Below are 19,175 nucleotides of genomic sequence, written 5' to 3'. Positions count from 1 at the left end.
CTAATGGCTCTGCGATTTCCGCAGGAGGTGCCTGCCCCTGACTTTCCATCCTTCGTCCTCGAGGACCTCGTTCTTCCTGACGGCGTTGCTCTCCTAGAATTCTTCATATCGATATCGATACATTGTATATAATATATATATTCATATCTTGAGTATTTCTTGCGATTTAATTATACATTCTATTGGGATTAGTCTTTCATTTATTTTTATTATTCAAATTGAAAGACGGGTCTCTTGTATTCCTTTTTTTTTTGCACGCTTTTCGCTGTAGGGCTTGCGTAGCCTCTGAAACGAGGGCCTCACTTGGAAATCGGTGTAAACGATTTCCGTCTTGAAGAACCTATTGCCTCTGATTTCATGTGATAAGCAGTGCGATTAGGTGACAAGGAACAGTCGGCCTTAAAATTGTGGCGTTTCGATTATTTCCACCTGATTACCGGTATTAAGGTCCGTGATTTCCTGAGTGAACACTTCCTCGCTATGAACTATATTTTCCGGCAGAGCCATCGAGGGCGATATCGGGCCGATAATTGGCGATGATTCGGCCCGATCGCCGTCGAGCGTAACAATCGATGGCGTGACAAGAGGTATCTCGATCACCTGTGGCGCTCGGGGCACGTAACATGAGGTCGAGGTGTCAGGTCGGGCGAGCGAGTTCTCGGTGCATCGGCGCGTGATGCACCGATGCACCGATGCACCGACGCGTGCATCCACGTGTCCCCACGTTACGCCGTGCCACGCCACGGCACAAGACACGCGGGTCCCCACGTGGCGCACTCGCGATTACTCCCGGGGACAATTGGACGGGACGGCTAATCGATAGTAACACGGGAAACTCGGGAAGTTATCACGAGTCGAGATATCCAGGAGCTTGATCCGTAACTCGGTGCATTTATCATGGTATCGATAAATGCCAAATAGCCAAATCCAACGAGGGATCTGTAAATTATTTGGCAATTCCATTGTTGGATTATTCAGTCCCTCGCAAGGGAGAGGGGGGTGGAGGAGAACAACCGGAGAACTTTTGGATCTCTGATTTTATCCGGGGAATGTTAAAATGATTATTTCTGGTGTCGCCTGACCCGAGGGTCGACATTTTTATCGCCTTTAATTACCACTCCACCCGAAATATCCATTAGGTCGCGGGATTTATGAACCGCGGCGCTTGGCCTATTAATTCGATCGGCCGTTTAATTCCTGGCAATTTGAGCCCAGGAATCGCGTGGAATTGGAAATCGGGATATGTATGGCTATTTTCTATGTTACGCGGGGAATCATTCGATTCGATTGGGGCCGAAGTTTACGGATCGTTGGCGCGACGCCGGGTCATCGGGCGGTTTTAATCGGCGCGTTTCGATTGTTTATATACGCGGACGCATTTTCCGAGGTCGGACTGCGTGAATTCCCTTCTGTCGGGCTGGCCTCGATCGTTTTGTTTTCCCGGTAATGCGAAAATCCAGGCCGATCCATCCGACGGATCGCGAGCGTGTCCTCTCGGATCTGCTAGACTGACCCCAAAAGATGTTTCATTTGGCGTCACGAGTCCTAGCTACGATGTTGCGCCACCGAAACGGATGCCGACGGCCTGGTTTCCATTCCGACAAGCAGCCGAATTGCATCAGTTTCTGCCCCGAAAACTCGACCGAGCGAGTCCGACCGGTCGGATGGCCCGAAATGAGGGGGATAAAAAAAGAAGGAACGGTCGGATGATTTATGAGCCGGCTCGATCTGGCTCATCGAAGGACCTCGTTCTGACCAGCACATTTTTTTCCCGTAGAATATTACGGTGCGCGTGTCAGGAAATTACGGGCTTGGGCAGGAAGTTACTTCGAGAGTGATCAGTTATTTTCTTTTTATTTCTATTAATTTCACAAGGCATTTTGTTTCATGAGTCTTGTGATCAGCGTCTCGAGAAAATGCTCATCTTGTTCACAGCTTGAATGTGCAACGGAGGATTTATTAATTAATAAATAGCGGCATGTGTCGTTGAGTTTCGTGGTGACAAGAGACACTCCATTGATGCGCCTCTTCGGCCGCTCGGGAGCGGTAAGGACCACTTTCGTGTTTAATTTATGTATCCAATGATTCATATTAATTATTAAGCATAGATAAAAATAGAAAATAAGAATATGTATCTAATAGTAGCTAAATATTATTGTGTCTTATAGGTATTAATAATTTCGGTATTAAATTTCTTTTTTCTTTGCATTTACAGTATTTTGCACGAATTTGCACAAGAACAATCATTTTGAACTTCTTAACTTGGAAATTTCGACAAAAATCAATTTTCATTCGCTTTCACCAATTGATTCTAGGTGCGAATTTTTCGGCGAATTCCGCTATACTACTAATTCTCTTCGTCAATAAATAGCTGCAAGCGTTGTCGTTGAGTTTCGTGATAACAAGAAATACTCCATTGATGCGCCTCTTCGACCGCTCTGGAGCGGTAAGGACCTGGGGTGGTTCGCACCTAGGATCACTTGGGGTAGTGATCCTAGGTGCGAATTTTTCGGCGAATTCCGCTATACTACTAATTCTCTCCGTTATTAATTACCGGCACATGTCATTAAGTTTTGTGGTAACAAAAGACACTCCATTGATGCGCTTCTTCGGCCGTTCTCGACTCGGGATGCTGATAGTCTCTCGAGCCGCGCACGGGCGCGTCGAAGCGAGACGGGGCGGAAATCGAGCGATTTCCGAAAATCGAGTCAAACCAAAGCGGAAATTGTGTAATCGCCGTGGGTCGGTCGGGGACGCGGGTCCCGGGGGAGGCGTTTGCGGGGCGGCGCGCGCGGCCGTTCCGCCGCGATCCGTCGGGATCCCCGAATGCGGCTCTCGTATTCGGGACACGCGGTCGACTATCCCCCGTCGACGGGACTCGAATTTCCACGGCACAATGCGACCTCGTTGCACCTTCGCCGACCTTTTCGCAACTGCAGCTGCCTCGCGGGATAAGCCTCGGGGTGGCTGACGCTTTCGCTTAGTCGACTAGAAAGAGGGGAGGCCAGGCTTTGAGCCGATCCTAAAAAATCTCGAAAAATGAGCCTACACCTCAAAGAAGGCTCAGAGGATCGTGAAAAAATGGTAAGAGAGGGAGAGAAACGATTTACATGATTTATATGTACACACCGTGAGACAAAAGTTTCATTGAACCAGAGAAGTATTTCTTTGAATAGTGGCAATAAAATATTTAACTAATTCAAGGACCTAGGACTTCACTCAAATAAACTCGATCAAATTGGACACAACGTTTCCTTGGAATTGCGACAACTTATTTAAGTTGAAATAATTATTTTTGGAATTAAAAAAATGTTTCCTCGGTACAATGAATTTTTTGGCTCGGCGCGAGGGTGATGAATATCCCTTGTAAGAAACGCGATGCAACGATGGCGTCGACTGGACTTCCGGGGAAAGGCAAAGATAGAAAATATGGAAATGGGCGAAAAATTTCTTGGGAAGTGCAGCCTTTAAGTGGAATCGGAAATTCGAGGAGATTGTAAATAAATATCGGCTCGGTCAATTCCAGGGTGTAACGCGGCTTCCTTGAAACGCGAAAACTCGAAACCCTGGCGAAGAAGGGATAGAGGAAGGAGGGAGGGAAGGAATAGGATATAGAGTGGACGTGCAAACGTCTCGAGTTCCTCCTCGTCCCGTTTCCGGTCGCCGAGTCGGACGGCCTCGAGTTTCCGGCTCGCGTTACTATATAGGTATCGACTCGATGCACCGATCGATCCTTAATTGCCCCTCCTGGAGCGCTCGAAAAGCGGCTTAAGGCTCCAGGGAAGTCTGGGGAATCTCTGGGAGGACCTGCTCCAATTTAAGCGATTGGAAGGGCCATTCGGGAACTGGAATACCGGAAAGCGCGCCAGGCGGTGGAAAAATTTTACGGAAACCCCTTTAACCAGTTAGCTGTGTTTGACGAGTATACTCGTCATGAAAACACACGTTTCCAATAGGTCGACACAGTTAACTGGTTAACGGGTCGTTGATGAGAGATCCTACGGGAAACCCTTTGAACAGTTCCCGGGGAACGGATGTTAGAATTTGACCGAGGAAAAACCCTCCAGGGGTTGGTATACAAAATTCTCGAATTTCGACGCCAAATGGAAATGGCGTCGGGGTCGCGCGAGAATTTTGCACGGTCGCCAACCTGAAACCACAATTTCATTTTCAACTTGACGGTCGCCGGTTATCTCGCCGTTTGAAAATTATCCCCGGATATTGAAGTCCTTTCCGAAATTCCCCCGGATTATCGGCGGTCGCGCTGCACTCGTTGCACAAGCCCGAGTGCATGGATTTGCACGACCTGCAATTTCGGTCTCATTGACCGAGATCAACGATTCGCGACTACCCCTTATCGGAAAGTATCGGTTCGGTCTATAATTTGCGTATTTAATACTTAACATCGCGATTGTTATAGTAATTTTTAACGGTTGAATTAATGAAACATGTGAAATGGTGACTTGGTAATGGGTAATTGTCAATTTTCCCCACCCTTCAGAATTAGCAATTGGCGATCGACTTCCTCATCGCAATGCAACCTCGGTATTTTGTTCACACGTAGAAATTATGATTCTTGCGCCTTTGTCACAATGAGGAAATTCCCCTCGGTGCTCCTCAATGGATGCAATTTTAAACGTTTGCCATTATAGGAAAAAAAAAAAGAGCTTTTACGATGTGATGGGATCGCGACGTGACATTTTAATTCGCGATTCCAGCGTTTAGAGCTCGCCAAGACATGCCGTAAAACAATCGCCTCGTTTTCCCGACCTCGGTCGAATGAATCGATTCGACCGCTCGCAGACGGCATGTCGGAGAAGCTTTTAACGACTCTCTCGCGAATTCACGAATTCGCTAATTCGCGCGTATCTCGCCCGCCGGGCCGATCGTAAATCCCGGCCGCTTCGTAAAGCCCGGAATTCGCAAACGACACGAAGACTGCCATTACGGATTGCACCCCGCTCGCAAATCCACTCGGGAGACTTAAATGCGTGGGCGAGTTGCCAAAAGTGTCCGAGGCCTGTACGAAACTCGCAGAAGCGAACCCCGGATTCGGGATTGCGCAACGTCCGACTCTTTTGCAATTTCCTCTTCCCCCTGATTTATTTCCCACCCCCCACCCCTGGAAACTTAGGGGGCAACGAGTGTCGAGATTCGAAAATTTTCCCACATTTCCGTGCGAGGTAAAAAGCGCAGAGAAGAAAAATGTAAACGTAAAAGAGGAAGGGGATTCGTCCCGCGGAGGCTGCGCGCGCTCCAACGGAAATTGCAAGAGGGCGGCTTGCCAAATTCCGTTGGAGCGCGCCGGGTTTTCCTCCCGGCCCGATTTATGCGGCATTTCCGCGCCGTTTCCCCGCTTTCTCAGGATTTCCTGCGGGCTCTCTCGGCCTCGGATTGATCGCCGATATGCCGAGTGAAAGGGAACTTAGCTCCGGAGTAAACGCAATCACAGAGGAAGGCGTGGCTCGTGTGTGCCCCGGTGTACCTCGAGTGTGCAAACTCGCTCCGAAATTACGACTATTCTTGCTTAAAAGCCGAGCGGTTTGTCGAGAAATTGGAGCAAATTGTTGGAACGCTTCCTGGAGCGCCGTGGAGTCCGCTAAATGGGCCGATTTCTAATTTCGCAACCTCTTAACGAGTCGGATGCGCGAGTCGGTTAACGAGCTCTTCTTCGTTAACTTTCTAACGAGTTGACGACCCGTTCCCCACTTACGCATCCCCTGAAATATCTCATTTCTCGTTATAATCGATAATCGAGACGGCCAAAGGAGGGCCTCGATCGGGAGGAAATTAATTTTCGCATGGCGAGCCGAGTGGACAATTCGAGGAGCACTCGAAAACGCGGAGTCGCCTTTGCGGAAAAATTCGAGGGGATTCGAGTGGTCCAGCATCTCGATCTGGCGAGCTCTTTGATTGGACCACGTGGAGGGTCTCGCCCTCGACTCGTCCCGCTCGAAATTGATTCGATACGAGGCACGGATGAGCCTCGTTGCCCTCCCCCACCGCCTTAAACTTCGGAAAACTCGGCTAGCTTCTTATATATTTTCTTTCGTAAAATGAAAAGGTTTCCCTATTTTTATTTTTTTTTTTTCGCCAACTTTCCCGACGTTCATTCCTCGCGTCGCGTGAACTTTCGTTCCCGAAACTCGCGCGCCTCTCCGCGCACGTGCGCGAGCCTCGGCCAGTTCGCGTGCGAGCGACAAGGGAGGTTATATTTACACGAGGGCTGATTCACCGGCACTTCATTAGCGCGAGTAGGCTGGAAAGCTCGACCACTGCCGGAGCGGACCGTCCCGGACCGGTCCCGAGGTACCAAAGTGGAGCGTCGCGATGCACCGGCTATATCGGACGGTCCCGGGGCCAGAACTGAATCTGCCAAAACTAGAAATCCGCGAATCTCGCGTGATTATAATTTTTTCAAATTTCTTCCTTTTTATTATTAATTAAAAATAATTAAAAAGAGGAGTCAAAGGGGATAGTCGCGATGCACCGGATATATCGACCGATGGCGGTTCTCCTCCCCCCTGGAACTAAGATAAGTCTCCCGGAACTTAGATCTATACATAATACAAAATCAATTACAATTAATTAAGAAGTCCTTAAGTGAAGTCACAGTCTCAGCTCGCCTCCCCCCAGAATCAAGATGAATCTGCTAAAATTCAAATTTGTTGAGAATTAAGGGAAAAAAAAAATTAAAAATCGGCGTCATCGAGCCGGGTGCATACGTTATCACGCTACCCTCCAGGGGGTGCATAATCTCGTGCCCGAGTAAAGGGGGAGTATGTAGGAATTGTAGCGATTGGCAAGGTTTAGGGGACGAAGGAGTCACTTCGCGGGGTTGAGAGGAAACACCCTCGTGGACAAAGACGCGTCGGGCTCGCCCCGTGAAACGAAACGCGCCGATCCAATTGCAACCCCATGCAAATCGGTCGCCCCGGTGGCAGGGGGTGTTTCGCCCCTTTCGGGCCTGACCGCCCCCGCAGTCGGCCGTGTCGCCCCAGCCACCCCGAGTGCACCTCGAGGGCCAATTCTCGTAAGGGTTGTTTCGCCGTCCTTCCCGAGGGTGGGGGCGAGAGGGAGAAGCGCGCTCTTCGGCTGTCGGGAAATGGAATATCGGAAAGGGGATGCAAATTTCCGGCGAGCGGGAAGAGGGAGACGGCGGTATGCGCGGGGGAGGGAGAGGGAGGGAGAGAGGCGATGCAACGGGAAGGGGGAGGACGGGTTTACGGATGAATGTCCCTGTTTGCGCGCAGTTGTAATTGCAACGAGCCGTAATTAGTTTTGGAAATTTAATTATTTCCGCGAGGACGCGGTCGTCGGCCGCGATAAATGTTGCCGTCCCGGCCCGGCAGGAAACTGCCATGCCGACGCCGCGAGGAGACGATGATTATTGCCGACTCGGACCTTTGTCTTTGCTCGGCGACAAAAGTTCCTCATTTTTGCTGCTATCCCTCTCTCCGCTACCATTTCCTATGTACAGAATATTACCATCTCGTGTCGCTTAATTCTTTGCAGAGATGAAAAATACGTCCTCCACCTCCTCCACTCTACCGTGAGAGTCGGCTCGGAACGCCCTTAATCCCCGGATTTCATTTTTATACTTTTCCGTTACAACTTTTCCGACGTTTTCGGAGGGAACTCTTCTTTCAGGAATGTCGGAGAGTGGAAGTTTCGAATTTCGTCGGGTATTTCCTTTCTTTTCTCCGTTTCCTCCTCGAAACGCAGTCCGACGCCCTCGGCGCGAGTCTCGTGCTTTCACGGAAGTCTGAAAGAAAGCTGAGATTAAGCTGCGAAGGGGGAAAGCTTAGAAAAGCGGAGGCCATAAGCGTTCGCATGGAGGTTCGCGCACCTTGGAGGTCGCCGACGAACTTCGCGGTGGGCGAAAAGCTCCCCAAAAGCTTCTTTGTCGCCCCCATGAATTTTCGAGGGGTCCACTGAAAGGCCGCCCTCGGAAAATCGCAAAGCGTCGTCCGACCCATTAATTTTCAAAAAGCTCGCCCTACCCTCTTCCCTTAATCCCCCTTCCCAAGTCCGATATCCACCGCCCTTAACGTAATTACATCTCGCAGCGATATCCACGGTGATTAAGGTGATATGAAAATGGTGCCAAAGAGGTCTCGTTTATGAAACTTTTCTTCGAACCGAGTGTACGGAATCGTTTCAAACATTACAATGTAAACACGGAGGGCCTAAATAAAGTCCTGACACCCATGAAACAAAAAATTTCCTTTTTAATCTGTTTATAGATATTTTTAAAATATTAAGAAAAAAAAAATGGAATTTCATGGGTGTCAAGACCCATGTTCAAAGGGGTAAAGTTTCGAGGGATTCGGTATACCCTGTTCGGAGGAAAGTTTCCCGAATAATTACCCTTTAGATGCCACTTTCGTATCGCCTTAAGAAAGCTCCTGGGGGAATTATCCGAGGAATTATTCCTATGAGCTTTTTGCCTCGACGCGAGCGATAATCTCTTGTATTTTCTGTTTCAGCCATAATGGCCCATTTCTTCTTCCTCGCTGCGTTTTTCTGGCTGAACACCATGTGCTTCAACATCTGGTGGACCTTCCGGTGAGTCTCGATTTTTCCCCATTCATTATGTTTCTCGTTTTCTTTCCTTGCTTTCGGGGAGCCATTTGTACGCGCGATACCGCGATGGCGGCTTCGCGCAAAAAGGATCTCCGGAGTTTCGGAGAGGTAATGTCGTAACCACCTACGAGAGTGTTAATGTCGGAGAAATTGATTTACACCCAGGCGGCGGATAAGAGAGACAGAGAGGGAGAGAGGAAACGGGAAGAGAACGACACGGTCGTGATCGTTTGCGTAATGCGACGTGTCGGTCCCAATCGGGACTCGTACCTGTTATCGAACGCGGTTCGATTACTTGGATGCCTATCAACGAACCTCAGATGCGATTAAACATATATAAACTATATCCCGACGGATGTCAAGACTCTGGCTACCTTCTCTGACTTTTGATTTCACCCTTTGAATTCGGTGCCCTTTTGACGTATGGACGAAATTCGTCAAACCGGTCAGGCCATATTGGACCAAACGTCGGACGCGTTCAGGCGTCTAGGACGTATTGGGTTGAAATAATCCAATGATTTGGAGGGATTTTTATTTCTATTTTTTTTTTATTTTTATTAAATCGACACGAGAGGATTTTAAAGTCGCGTGATTCTTCGTCGAGGTTATCCAGGAAAACGGGTTCTAATGCAACGGATGCATTTATGAGAAGGTACCTAGGATGCGTTCCCGCCGTGGGATTTAATTTCTTGGATTTAATCGTTTCTTACTAACGGCAGGCCTCGAGGAAGCGATTTCCACGTCTGGTGCGTTAATCAAGACGCCGTTGCGAAATCCGCGGAGGTTAGATCACGTAAAAGATCGGCGGGAAACGGCGGCGGGGACCTAGGTGGGATCAAGATCACTCGGTCGACTGGTTAATGCAATGCGGCACATCCGCCGTAACGGAGTCGTTCGTTTCTCTCTCTCGCAGCACTTCGCGCGATCCGTCCGTCTCCCTCGCGCAGCACTTCGCGCGATCTGTTCGTCTCTCTCTCGCGGCTCCTCGCAGGTACCGCTTGGTCTCTCCTCCAGTCACGGATACCCTCTACCCCTCTCTCTCCCTCTTTCGCCTCGCGCCTCGCTCCTTCTCTCTCCCTCCCTCTCGCGTCCCGCTAATTCGTTCGCACGACTTGACGCCGGGCTTGCGAAAACCTATTCTTTCCCGGGAACGGGAGGAACAAAAGGAGCAGAGGAAAGCCGATTCGAGGCCTCTCGATCTGATTACTTCCCGGCGAAGATGCGGCCTCTCCGTCAACTCTTAATTGCCGGTGGAGCCGCCGCGAGATGTCGCCGATGTCGCGGGTTTCCTTTTCACCGATTGTCTCGAGAATCGACACGTGGAAACGTTCACTGCCAAGGATCAAATTGCGCGGTTTTATTTCCAGTTATTCGGATTCCTTATCCGCAAAATGGACGTTTCTTTTCTCGAGGTGGACGCCCGGACGCGGCGGCCATCTTGGAGTCGCCGCGCCCGGCGCGGAGGGTCGCGCCGTGTTGGCCGCGACTCTCTATTGTCTCCTTTCCTCGACGAGCTCGTTTTGTCGCGACGTCTTGAAACGGGATGCATTTTCCGAGGAACCCGCTCGATTGCATAACGGTTAACGGCTTCCCACGATTGCCGTGCGCGCGTTTCCTAACCTCCTCGCGTGCAGCTCGGTCGCGCATTCCGCGGATTTAGCGCCCCTCGTGCCTGTGCCGATCTAGCCGTTTTACGGCCGCCGTTGGCGAGCTCTCGTCCCTTCCTCGAGCAGCTCGACCGGCACGAGTTGCCCTCGCGGATGGCCCTTGGTCGTAAAAATATTTACGGAATATTAAACGTAGGTACTTGAAATTATACACGCATCCTCGGAAAACTTATACTCATACACTCGTCAAAGCGCGACATCGCTGACAGCTCACCGCGGTAATAATTTATGCTCCTAACCGTCAGCCGGAAAAATTGCAATTCTATCAAACCTTATCCGCACCCCTAAATCTACTTCCTATATATCCCCATGAAATATTCTTTCCCACCCGGAATAAAATTCTGCAAAAAGAATTACTCTTTTCTAAATTACCCCATTCAAGTACCATTCACCATTAATTTTGTTGCTTCGACCGGGAATTATTTTCCTGCGTGTATACCCCGAGGGAAAAATTTCGTCGTCACAGAAATATTTTGTTAATTTGGAGAATAATTATTTCACCCAAACTGAAATAGACTGAATGCAACGTAACGCCGAAAATATTTCTTTTAATATTCAAAGACCCACTCAATGAAACGTTTCTTGGATTCGAGGTATTTTTTTTTCTCCTCGGGGTATGTATACCGAATCGGCCTTTTAGCACTCACTTTCTATATATGAATATATTTTTCTTTTTGTTCTGAAAATTCATAACATATTCGATGATTTCCCTCGACAGGGCCTCTGCATTCCTCGGGGTTTAGCGGTCGCCTCGGCGTTTATTAACGCGGCGATTCCGCTCTTAACGACCCGACCCTTCCTCCCCGCTTGCTTGCATTACGCGGTGCATAGAGCTGCACTCGAGTACTCTTACGTCGTTACACATCCGCGGGTCAGGCCAGGACATTTTTCCGATACCTCCCGCGACCGCCTCCTCGCGTGTCCGACCCCTCTCGGGCCCCGTGGGAAGTCGGCATTCCGGGCGCTCAATGCACCGTGCTGCACCGTGCTGCACCAGCCGGGGCATATGCATCCGAGGCGAAGATGTGCAATTAGGCCCCAGTTTCCCTGCCTTCCTGTTCGCAGCCACTCCCGTTATCGGCGATTTAAAATTTCCCCCCGGCCCTCGGCTAAACTCGCCACTTCCTCGAGATGCACTTTTACATATGCATCTCTTCGAGATGCAGCTTCTAATCGCGTCCGATTAAATGAACGCGAGAAGCGGGGGAAGCGACTCGATTGTCCGACGCCACTCTCGGCGGGTGGTGCACTTTTGGGGCGATCCCCAAAAATTAATAGAAGGGCCGGGGAGGTTTTGCAATTTTCGCCACCCGGGTTTGCATTAATTCAGTTAAATCCAGGCTCGAGGAACCCCGTGAAATTGAATAGGGTCGGAAATCAATTTCGCCCCAGATATGTCGCGCGAGGACGCGAACTCGAGAACGGTGGATGCATTCCCGAGCGGCCCCTGGAAATCAGAAACTGGAACGGGTAACGAAAGTAGCGACGAAACGCGAGAACGCGAGCTCGCTCTTTTAGCCCCGACGAAATTGCCGGGATAAAGCGCAATCGGAAACCGGCGCTGTTATCGTGCCGGCCTCCTCCCTCCTTCCCCCGCGGTCGAAATAAAAATGGCTTGGTTTCCGCCGCTGTAAAATAGGAACGAACGGCTGGGTCTGTAATTCCTCGGAATGGACCGGAATATGTCCCCGATCCTCCGATTTTTATCTATCCGCTGTTTCCCGCATTAGATGGACAAAAAAAAAAATGCGGCGGAAATGGGAGAATACATCCCGCGAAATCGGGACCCGAGTTGTCTCGGTTTCGCGAGGAAATCCTTAAGGTGATGTGAAAGTGGCGCCGAAGAGGTTTGGTTTATATATCTTTTCTCCCAACTCGGTTTACCGAATCGTTTGAAACTTTACAACGTGAATAGGGAGACTATAAGGAAGGTCCTGAAACTGATGAAATTTCAATTCTTTTCAAATTTGTTTCTAGGTATTTTAAAAATAGTTTATAAAAAAATTTCCCGAGTTTCAGGACCTATCTTAGGGTCTCCATATCCACGTTTTAAAGTATGAAACGATTTGAGACGTTTAGTTCGTAAAAATGTTTTATGAACGATTGAGCTTTCGGATGCCACTTTCACATCCCCTTAAAGTGATGTGAAAGTGGTGTCGAAGAGGTTTGGTTTATATATCTTTTCTCCCAACTCGGTATACTGAATCGTTTGAAACTTTACAACGTGAATAGGGAGACTATAAGGAAGGTCCTGAAACGGATGAAATTTCAATTCTTTTCCAATTTGTGTCTAGGTATTTTAAAAATAGTTTATAAAAAATGAAATGTCACGAGTTTCAGGACCTATCTTATGGTCTCCATATCCACATTTCAAAGTATGAAACGATTTGAGACGCCCAGTTCGAAGAATAGTTTTATGAACGATTGAGCTTTCGCTGCCACTTTCACATCCCCTTAAGGCGATATAAAAGTCCCCTAATCGTTCGATTATGAAGCTTTCCTCCACCCTGGGTGTACCGAACCGTATCGAACTCTCCACCGAGAATATGAAGGCCCCAAGGAAGGTCCCGACACCGGTGAAATTTAAATCTTATAAATGCTTGTTAGTTACAACTTTTTATTATTATTACTATATATATATAAACCGAAATTTCATGGATGCAGAGACCTTCCTTATAGCCTCCATATTCTCGGTCTAGGGTTTGAAACGATTCGGTGCACCCAGGGTGGTGGAAATGGTCCCTGAGATGTCATTATTATATCCCCTTAAGGATTACGCGGATTAGATTCCACTTCCTTATCTTTCCTTTCTCTCGAAAGATTTTTTCTTTCCTATACGAAGGATTAACCTTTTATTTACTTTTCCGGGGAATTCGCAGCCCATTGTCAGGCCGCATTCCCGAGGTGCACATTCTTATCGCGTTGGCACTCCCCTGCGTGGTGCGAGAGCAACCCTGCGGTCAGGCCGTAATGTCAATGTCAGTCCGACACGCGTGCGAGTGCGTGACACGCGCATTCTCGCGGGACGTTTTTTCTTCCCCGCGAAAGGGTCCGGCCTGGTCGCTCCCGACGACGGGTCCCGATAATCGAGCCCCCCCTCGATTCGATTTTTATCACTCGAAACAACCGGCTCGTGCTTAATGGCGGCGATAAACCAGTCCCCGGACTCGTTCTCAGGCGGCGCAGGCGGGACTCCCTCGGCCGCCAGGAAATAACGGTTCGATCCTGGACCATTGACTTTTCTGGCGGATCGATCGGTCCGATCTGGGTCCGAGATCTGGAACGACGTCGTCCGCTTCCCTTTGTTTTTCGTAACCGCCGATTTTCTCCTGCCTCCTCGACCACCGAGACGTCTACATCCGGCGCGAAGTCGCCTCGACGGCTCTTTTTATATTTTTTATTCATCGCCGATTTTCATTCTCCCCCTGTAAAGCAAAAGTCAGTGAGGCACTTTTAAATGAGAATTTCATTAAGATGATTAAGATATAGGGAAAAAAAAAATCGTGACTTGAAATAGCTAACATATTTAAATAATGGAATTTAAAAAATCGCCGATTCTTCATCTCTTAAAGGAAGTCACGATTTGCATCGACTTTTGCGAGGAGAGTTGGCTGGGAGGTTTAGCTTTCTTGCCTTGAAATCGGACCGGCAGGATTTTTCATCCTTTTGGTTTTATTACCCCGAGGTTTCTTTCGCTACGTGCCTTCCTCCGCTCGTGCTGCACGTTAGCGCGCTCGTTACCTCGAGTGCATGTAAATTACCCTAAGCCAACGTGATCGTCGGCCCTGCACCCCACCTGGACCTTGCATGGCGAGGTGTATGTCGAGGTGCACGGTGAGGTGCATGGCGAGGTGCATGGTCTTTCTTGGGCCCCAGAACCCCATCGAGTGCATTCGCCCTATTGTCCCATGTTTCAGGGTAGGAGGTTGCGCGAGGTGCATTTGTTCTCCCGGATCAATGGGCCCCATGAAGTGTTTTTCTTTTCTAGGGTTCCACCTGGGTCTTACGGGGTGCATACGTTCTCCCGAGCCCCGCAAAGTGCATCCGCTCTCTTGGGTCTTACGACCTCATGCTCGGTGCACGTACTTCCGAGTCCCATATGGGCCCCGCAAAGTGCATGCATTTTCTCGGGTCTCTAGACTCCCCGAGATGCACGTACCCTCGGATCCCATCTGGGCTTAGCAAAGTGCATACGCGTATCTCGGGCCCGCCCTGTCAGGCCCCTAAACCCCGCAAAGTGCATCCGCCTTCCTCAATCCCTAGACCCCAGGAGGTGCACATACTCTAGGCTCCCATCTAAGCCTCGCGACTTGCATACGCTTTCCCTGGGACCCCACGAGAAGTGCATTCCCTCCTCAGCCATGCACCATGTAGGCCGTGGACATGCCTGCCTTGTAAATGTCCACGATGCAGCATGCGAGTGAATCACGCCGGGCTTTAAGATTCAGAGCATGGCCGCGGGGCGCCGTCTTCCCCGGACCGCCAGAATGCACCAGCGCGTCGGCTAGAGTGCACCAGATGCACCGGCTCGTCCTACCGGGTACCTCTCGGTCGGTGCATCTCCGACTCCCTATCCAGGAAGAGCATAAATCACCCCGGAAGTCGATTCGAGCCCCGGTCAGCGGTATTTCCCGAGATTTACGCGAAACGCCGCGATGCACCGGTCGCGATGCACCTTAACGACCGACGAGCGGTGCACCGATTTTTACGAGGGTAGACCTTGACCTCCGATAACGTCGCGTCGTCGACGTTGCAATTACTCCCCCGATTCAATTCATAATTCATTCATTCAATTAACGATTTATCTCATTTTCCTTGCATTCGTATGATGCACTTGCGTTATCAATTGGATTTAAATTCTCGACGGATCTCGACGTTACCATTATCACCAACCATACCTGGGGATTGAGATTTCCTATAAATTTCGACCGACCGGCCTCGATGACACGAGCCTTCTTCGCGATTCCGGTGCAGTGCACGCCGGTGCATCCGCGACATGCACCGGTGCGTGCACGTCGGCACATTGTACTCGCTTGTCGGTTGTTGCATGGACGGGTGCATGGGCAACGTATGTACGTATGTACTCGCTGTCAGTTACGCCACCAGGTAGGGGATTGATGCAGTTACCCGGGGATACGTAAATGCATCGGTGCACTCGAGACGTCCATAAACGTCGGCGGTCGAATGAAGAGGTTACCCCCCTAGGAAAAATCACCGCCGAGTCAATGAGAATCGCTGGGCTAATGTGCACGTGCACGCGTGTACTCGCGTAATAATGCTAAAATGCCCCCGTGTATGTGCAACCGTGACTGGCGTTGGGATTACGGTAATTGTCCGGAGCACACGTTGTTACCCCCAAGGACGTTAATCGCGGCATCTGTAGAGCGCACCGTCAAAGTGCCGATATAAATAACGCTTATCACGGTTACAAGACACTTTTGCGGACTTAACTGGATTAATTGGAATAATCATCATCCTGGAGAAATCTCTTATCGATCCGGAATGAAGAATAAGGATGGCAATGATTACGCGCGAGTTTCGCAGCGTAGGAGGACTTAGGGTCGAGTCTCCCATTGTACATTTAGCTGTATTAATTTGTTTTGTTTAAAGGAGAGGGGTCCTGTATTTATTTATAACGTCGAAATTACCGGTGTATCGTAAATGGCGGGGGGAAAAAAAATTGATTCGTCTGTCGGGGTCGGTGAAAAAACCGAGCCCTGACACGTGACGGACCACCGTCGACAGGTTCGGATGAAAAGGCCGCGAGGGACAAAGGACCTCGACAAAGGAGAGCTCAATCGAACGCTTTATCTGCGTTTTCTATTAGAAGGAGAGGGAGGGATGAAAAAGGAAGGCAAACCGCGCGGTGACGTTTCGCCGAATACCGAGCTGCAGCCAGAGGGCGCGGCGTTGAAGTCTCCGGGCGAGACGCGTCCCAGGGGCCTCGCGCGCTGCTCGATGAAGCTTCGATATGAATCACGGCGATCGAAAAATGGGAATTTAATTGAACTCTATTTTTATTCATCGAAAACAACGTATCAATGTATTAATAAGATGTGTAACGCCTTGTTGCTCCAACGGTTACCGATGTCATTCCCAACTATAACCTCAAAACGAGGCAGCTTCGTGCCTTCACTCGGAGCCTTGATCTTGGAGTTCCTCGAGGCGTTCTCTCTCGTCTTCGTGACAGTGAACCTGCCGAGGCGTGACATTGTCATCGGTTGCATCACGATGAAGGAACGGCTATGCAGCCATTTATTATAGTGCGCCCAGCTGTACCGCGGCGGCGTTATTCTGCAAAGTTCCTTCTGCGCCGCCATCTTGGAATTATTATGGTCGCGAAGAGGCACTCGATTTAGACCCGAAGATCGAAGTAAAGGCATAGAAATGGTACATTCCCGTACCGGGTATCTCGTATCGTCTCATCTCATCTCGTGATCTTCGTTTCAATCCAATATGGCGGCAGCCTCTTGCTCGCCGGTGGTCCTTCCGATTTCCCGGGGCCGCGAGCACCCCTGCGGTCCCCGTGACACTGAACCCGCCGCGGTGTGACATTGTCGCGGGTTGCGTCACGCCCGGCGGCGGCTCGGCCGGTAACAGCCGGCACCGCCGCGCGATTCGCGGTTAGGATCGCGAAGGCCGGAGACGGCCGAACGGTGACGAAGATGCGCGATGGACGGCCGCGCGGGCCGCGGCGGGCCCGGAGTGGGGGTAGGTCGTCGACCTGCGCGCGCAGGCCTCGGGCACCTGCGGGCGGCGCGCACACCACCTGCGGCCGCCGAGGCCCGCGGACCGCGCGGCAGCGCTCTGCCTTGCCGACCGGGCCGCGGACCTTACCGATATCCCGGCCGGCCGTACAACGAACTCTCGCCGGGAAAGAAGTCTCGATCTCTCGATTACCGCCGAGCCGGAATGCCAGAAAATTCGATCTTCCGCTCGTGGCTCGCGCGCGTCAGTGGCGCTCAACTCGAGGCCCTCTAGGTAACGACTTTTGAAGTTAACCGGCTCTCTTTTTAGATCTGCGAACGAGACTCGAAGAGGAAACGCCATTTCTCGCGGACGTTGACTGTCGGGCGGGAAGAGACGTCCGGGTATCTGCCTGCAGCTCGTGCAGGAATTCAGGGTTGAGTTTAATACAGGATAGAGGACGTGCGCGTGTTCCTGTATGTACGATTAGGTATACGCGTTTATCATTAGACGAGACTTCGACTGGTCGCTTTGGCCGTGTCGGCCGATTAATTACGCATTGCCGGTTAATGCCGTTGCGGCGTTTCCTACTTTTCCCTTATCGAGGCCGCTTTTTCGAAGGCTAATCCCCACCGCGATCGCCAGGGGAGCTCAATCGGAAACTACCTCTTTGCGATCCAAGGAAATTATCCTCCTCGACGAATCCGTAACTACCTCTTCCGAGGGTTATCCACTTGAAAATCAGTGAAAACGATTTTCTTCTTTGAGAATCAATTGTTTTTCATTTTATACAATAAACAATGCCATTTGGTAACAAGGGACCGTTCGGTCTTAAAATTATGACAGTTTTTCGGTGATTTCCAACAATTTCGAGCGTTAAAATCCATGATTTCCTGAGTGAATACGTGCACCGAGAAAAACAAACAAAAAATACATCAACCAAAGAAATATTTCTTTGAACAGTACCGATGAAATATTTAGTGTAAGCCAAAGAATAATTATTTAACTCTAGTAAATTATCACCCCGAAGAAAATGTTGCGTCCAATTTATTGGAATTTATTTGAGTCAAATAATTATTCTTTCAATCAAGAAAGTATATTCTTTGGTACTGTTCAAAGAAATTATTTCTTTGGTTGAGTGGAATTTTTTTTCTCAAGGTACACCTTACGACCTTGGACTTTCTCTTGTAATCGGAAATTGAATTACCGACCGGTGCTATTATCCGTTATGCAATTAATAAGCTGTCCCGGTGATTCCAGGAAAAAGGTGGCGTTATCTCTTGAGATAATCATCGGATGGCGCAGGATCGTCCGAGGACTTTTCTTTCGCTACTGGGAAAAGGAGCTATCGTTACGTTCGCGGGAACGAGGAGAAGACTGTACGCGGAAAAGCGTAATTTCATCCTCAGGGGCCAAGTCCGGCTGATAAACAACGTGCTAATTCGAGGGATCGCTTTATCACCTCCCAATAGCGAGTGGGAGGCGCGAAGCCTCGGGCGGAACTCTTTTCCACGTTTTCTTTTTTCTCTCCTTTTTTTCCTTTTCTCTCTCTACATCCTCCGCGAAGAGGCGAGCGATTATCCGCTTCCTGGAAAGGAGCGAGGTTAGGAGTGTCAGCCCCGAAGGACGAGAAGAAGACGCGCGCTTGCACTTCTGGGATGCACTTTCTGCGTCGCCTTCTTCCAGGAAACCGAGCACGACACCTCGGTGCAAATTGGTAACCGCGGCGGTACTTTTAGCGAATTAACACTCCGAGGATTCCGGCGAGTCTCTAGAAACGTTAGGAGAAAAAAAGAAAATTGAAAAAAGGGAAAAGAAAAGAAAACACATGTACTCCTTGGGCTCGATGACGGGATTTCTCGCCTGAGTACTTACGCGCTCATGTTCTGGATGTACAATTTCGGGATTACTGCGTGGAATTAATTTTTACAATTAATTATGAGACCCTCCCTTGAGGCGATTCGCCTCCCCGATTAGATATGGCGACGTCACTCCGCGTCACTCGGCGTGGCCGAGAAAAACATGATTTCTACTTAGATTTGAATTTATTTCCTCGCATCGGGCAACGGGTTATGCAGATTGCCCTGTCCCCCCCCCCCCCCGTAATTATGCACCCGCTGGAAAGGGGAAATAAAAAAGGGAAAACTCTAAGCGTCGCGAGGGCGAGTCGATCGAACGCGGCCGGAGCTGTTATCTATCCTCTGTTTTCCATTATCCGGGGGGGAACGTCGTCGA

General features: G+C 49.8%; 1 protein-coding gene across 1 annotated transcript in view; it reads left to right on the top strand.

Moving 5' to 3' along the window:
- LOC105695420 (probable G-protein coupled receptor Mth-like 1) overlaps positions 1–19,175 on the top strand; it is an 88,869-nt gene that overhangs the window by 25,111 nt on the left and 44,583 nt on the right. The window contains exon 3 of the mRNA XM_023434647.1: positions 8,490–8,568. Coding sequence (XP_023290415.1) covers positions 8,490–8,568 — 79 coding nt within the window. The remainder of the gene's footprint in view (positions 1–8,489; positions 8,569–19,175) is intronic.

This window comes from Orussus abietinus, unplaced genomic scaffold (assembly GCF_000612105.2).
Source record: "Orussus abietinus isolate OABI.00-Male unplaced genomic scaffold, Oabi_2.0 scaffold4, whole genome shotgun sequence".
Lineage (NCBI taxonomy): Eukaryota > Metazoa > Arthropoda > Insecta > Hymenoptera > Orussidae > Orussus > Orussus abietinus.
This window is presented reverse-complemented; position numbering and strand designations above follow the sequence as displayed.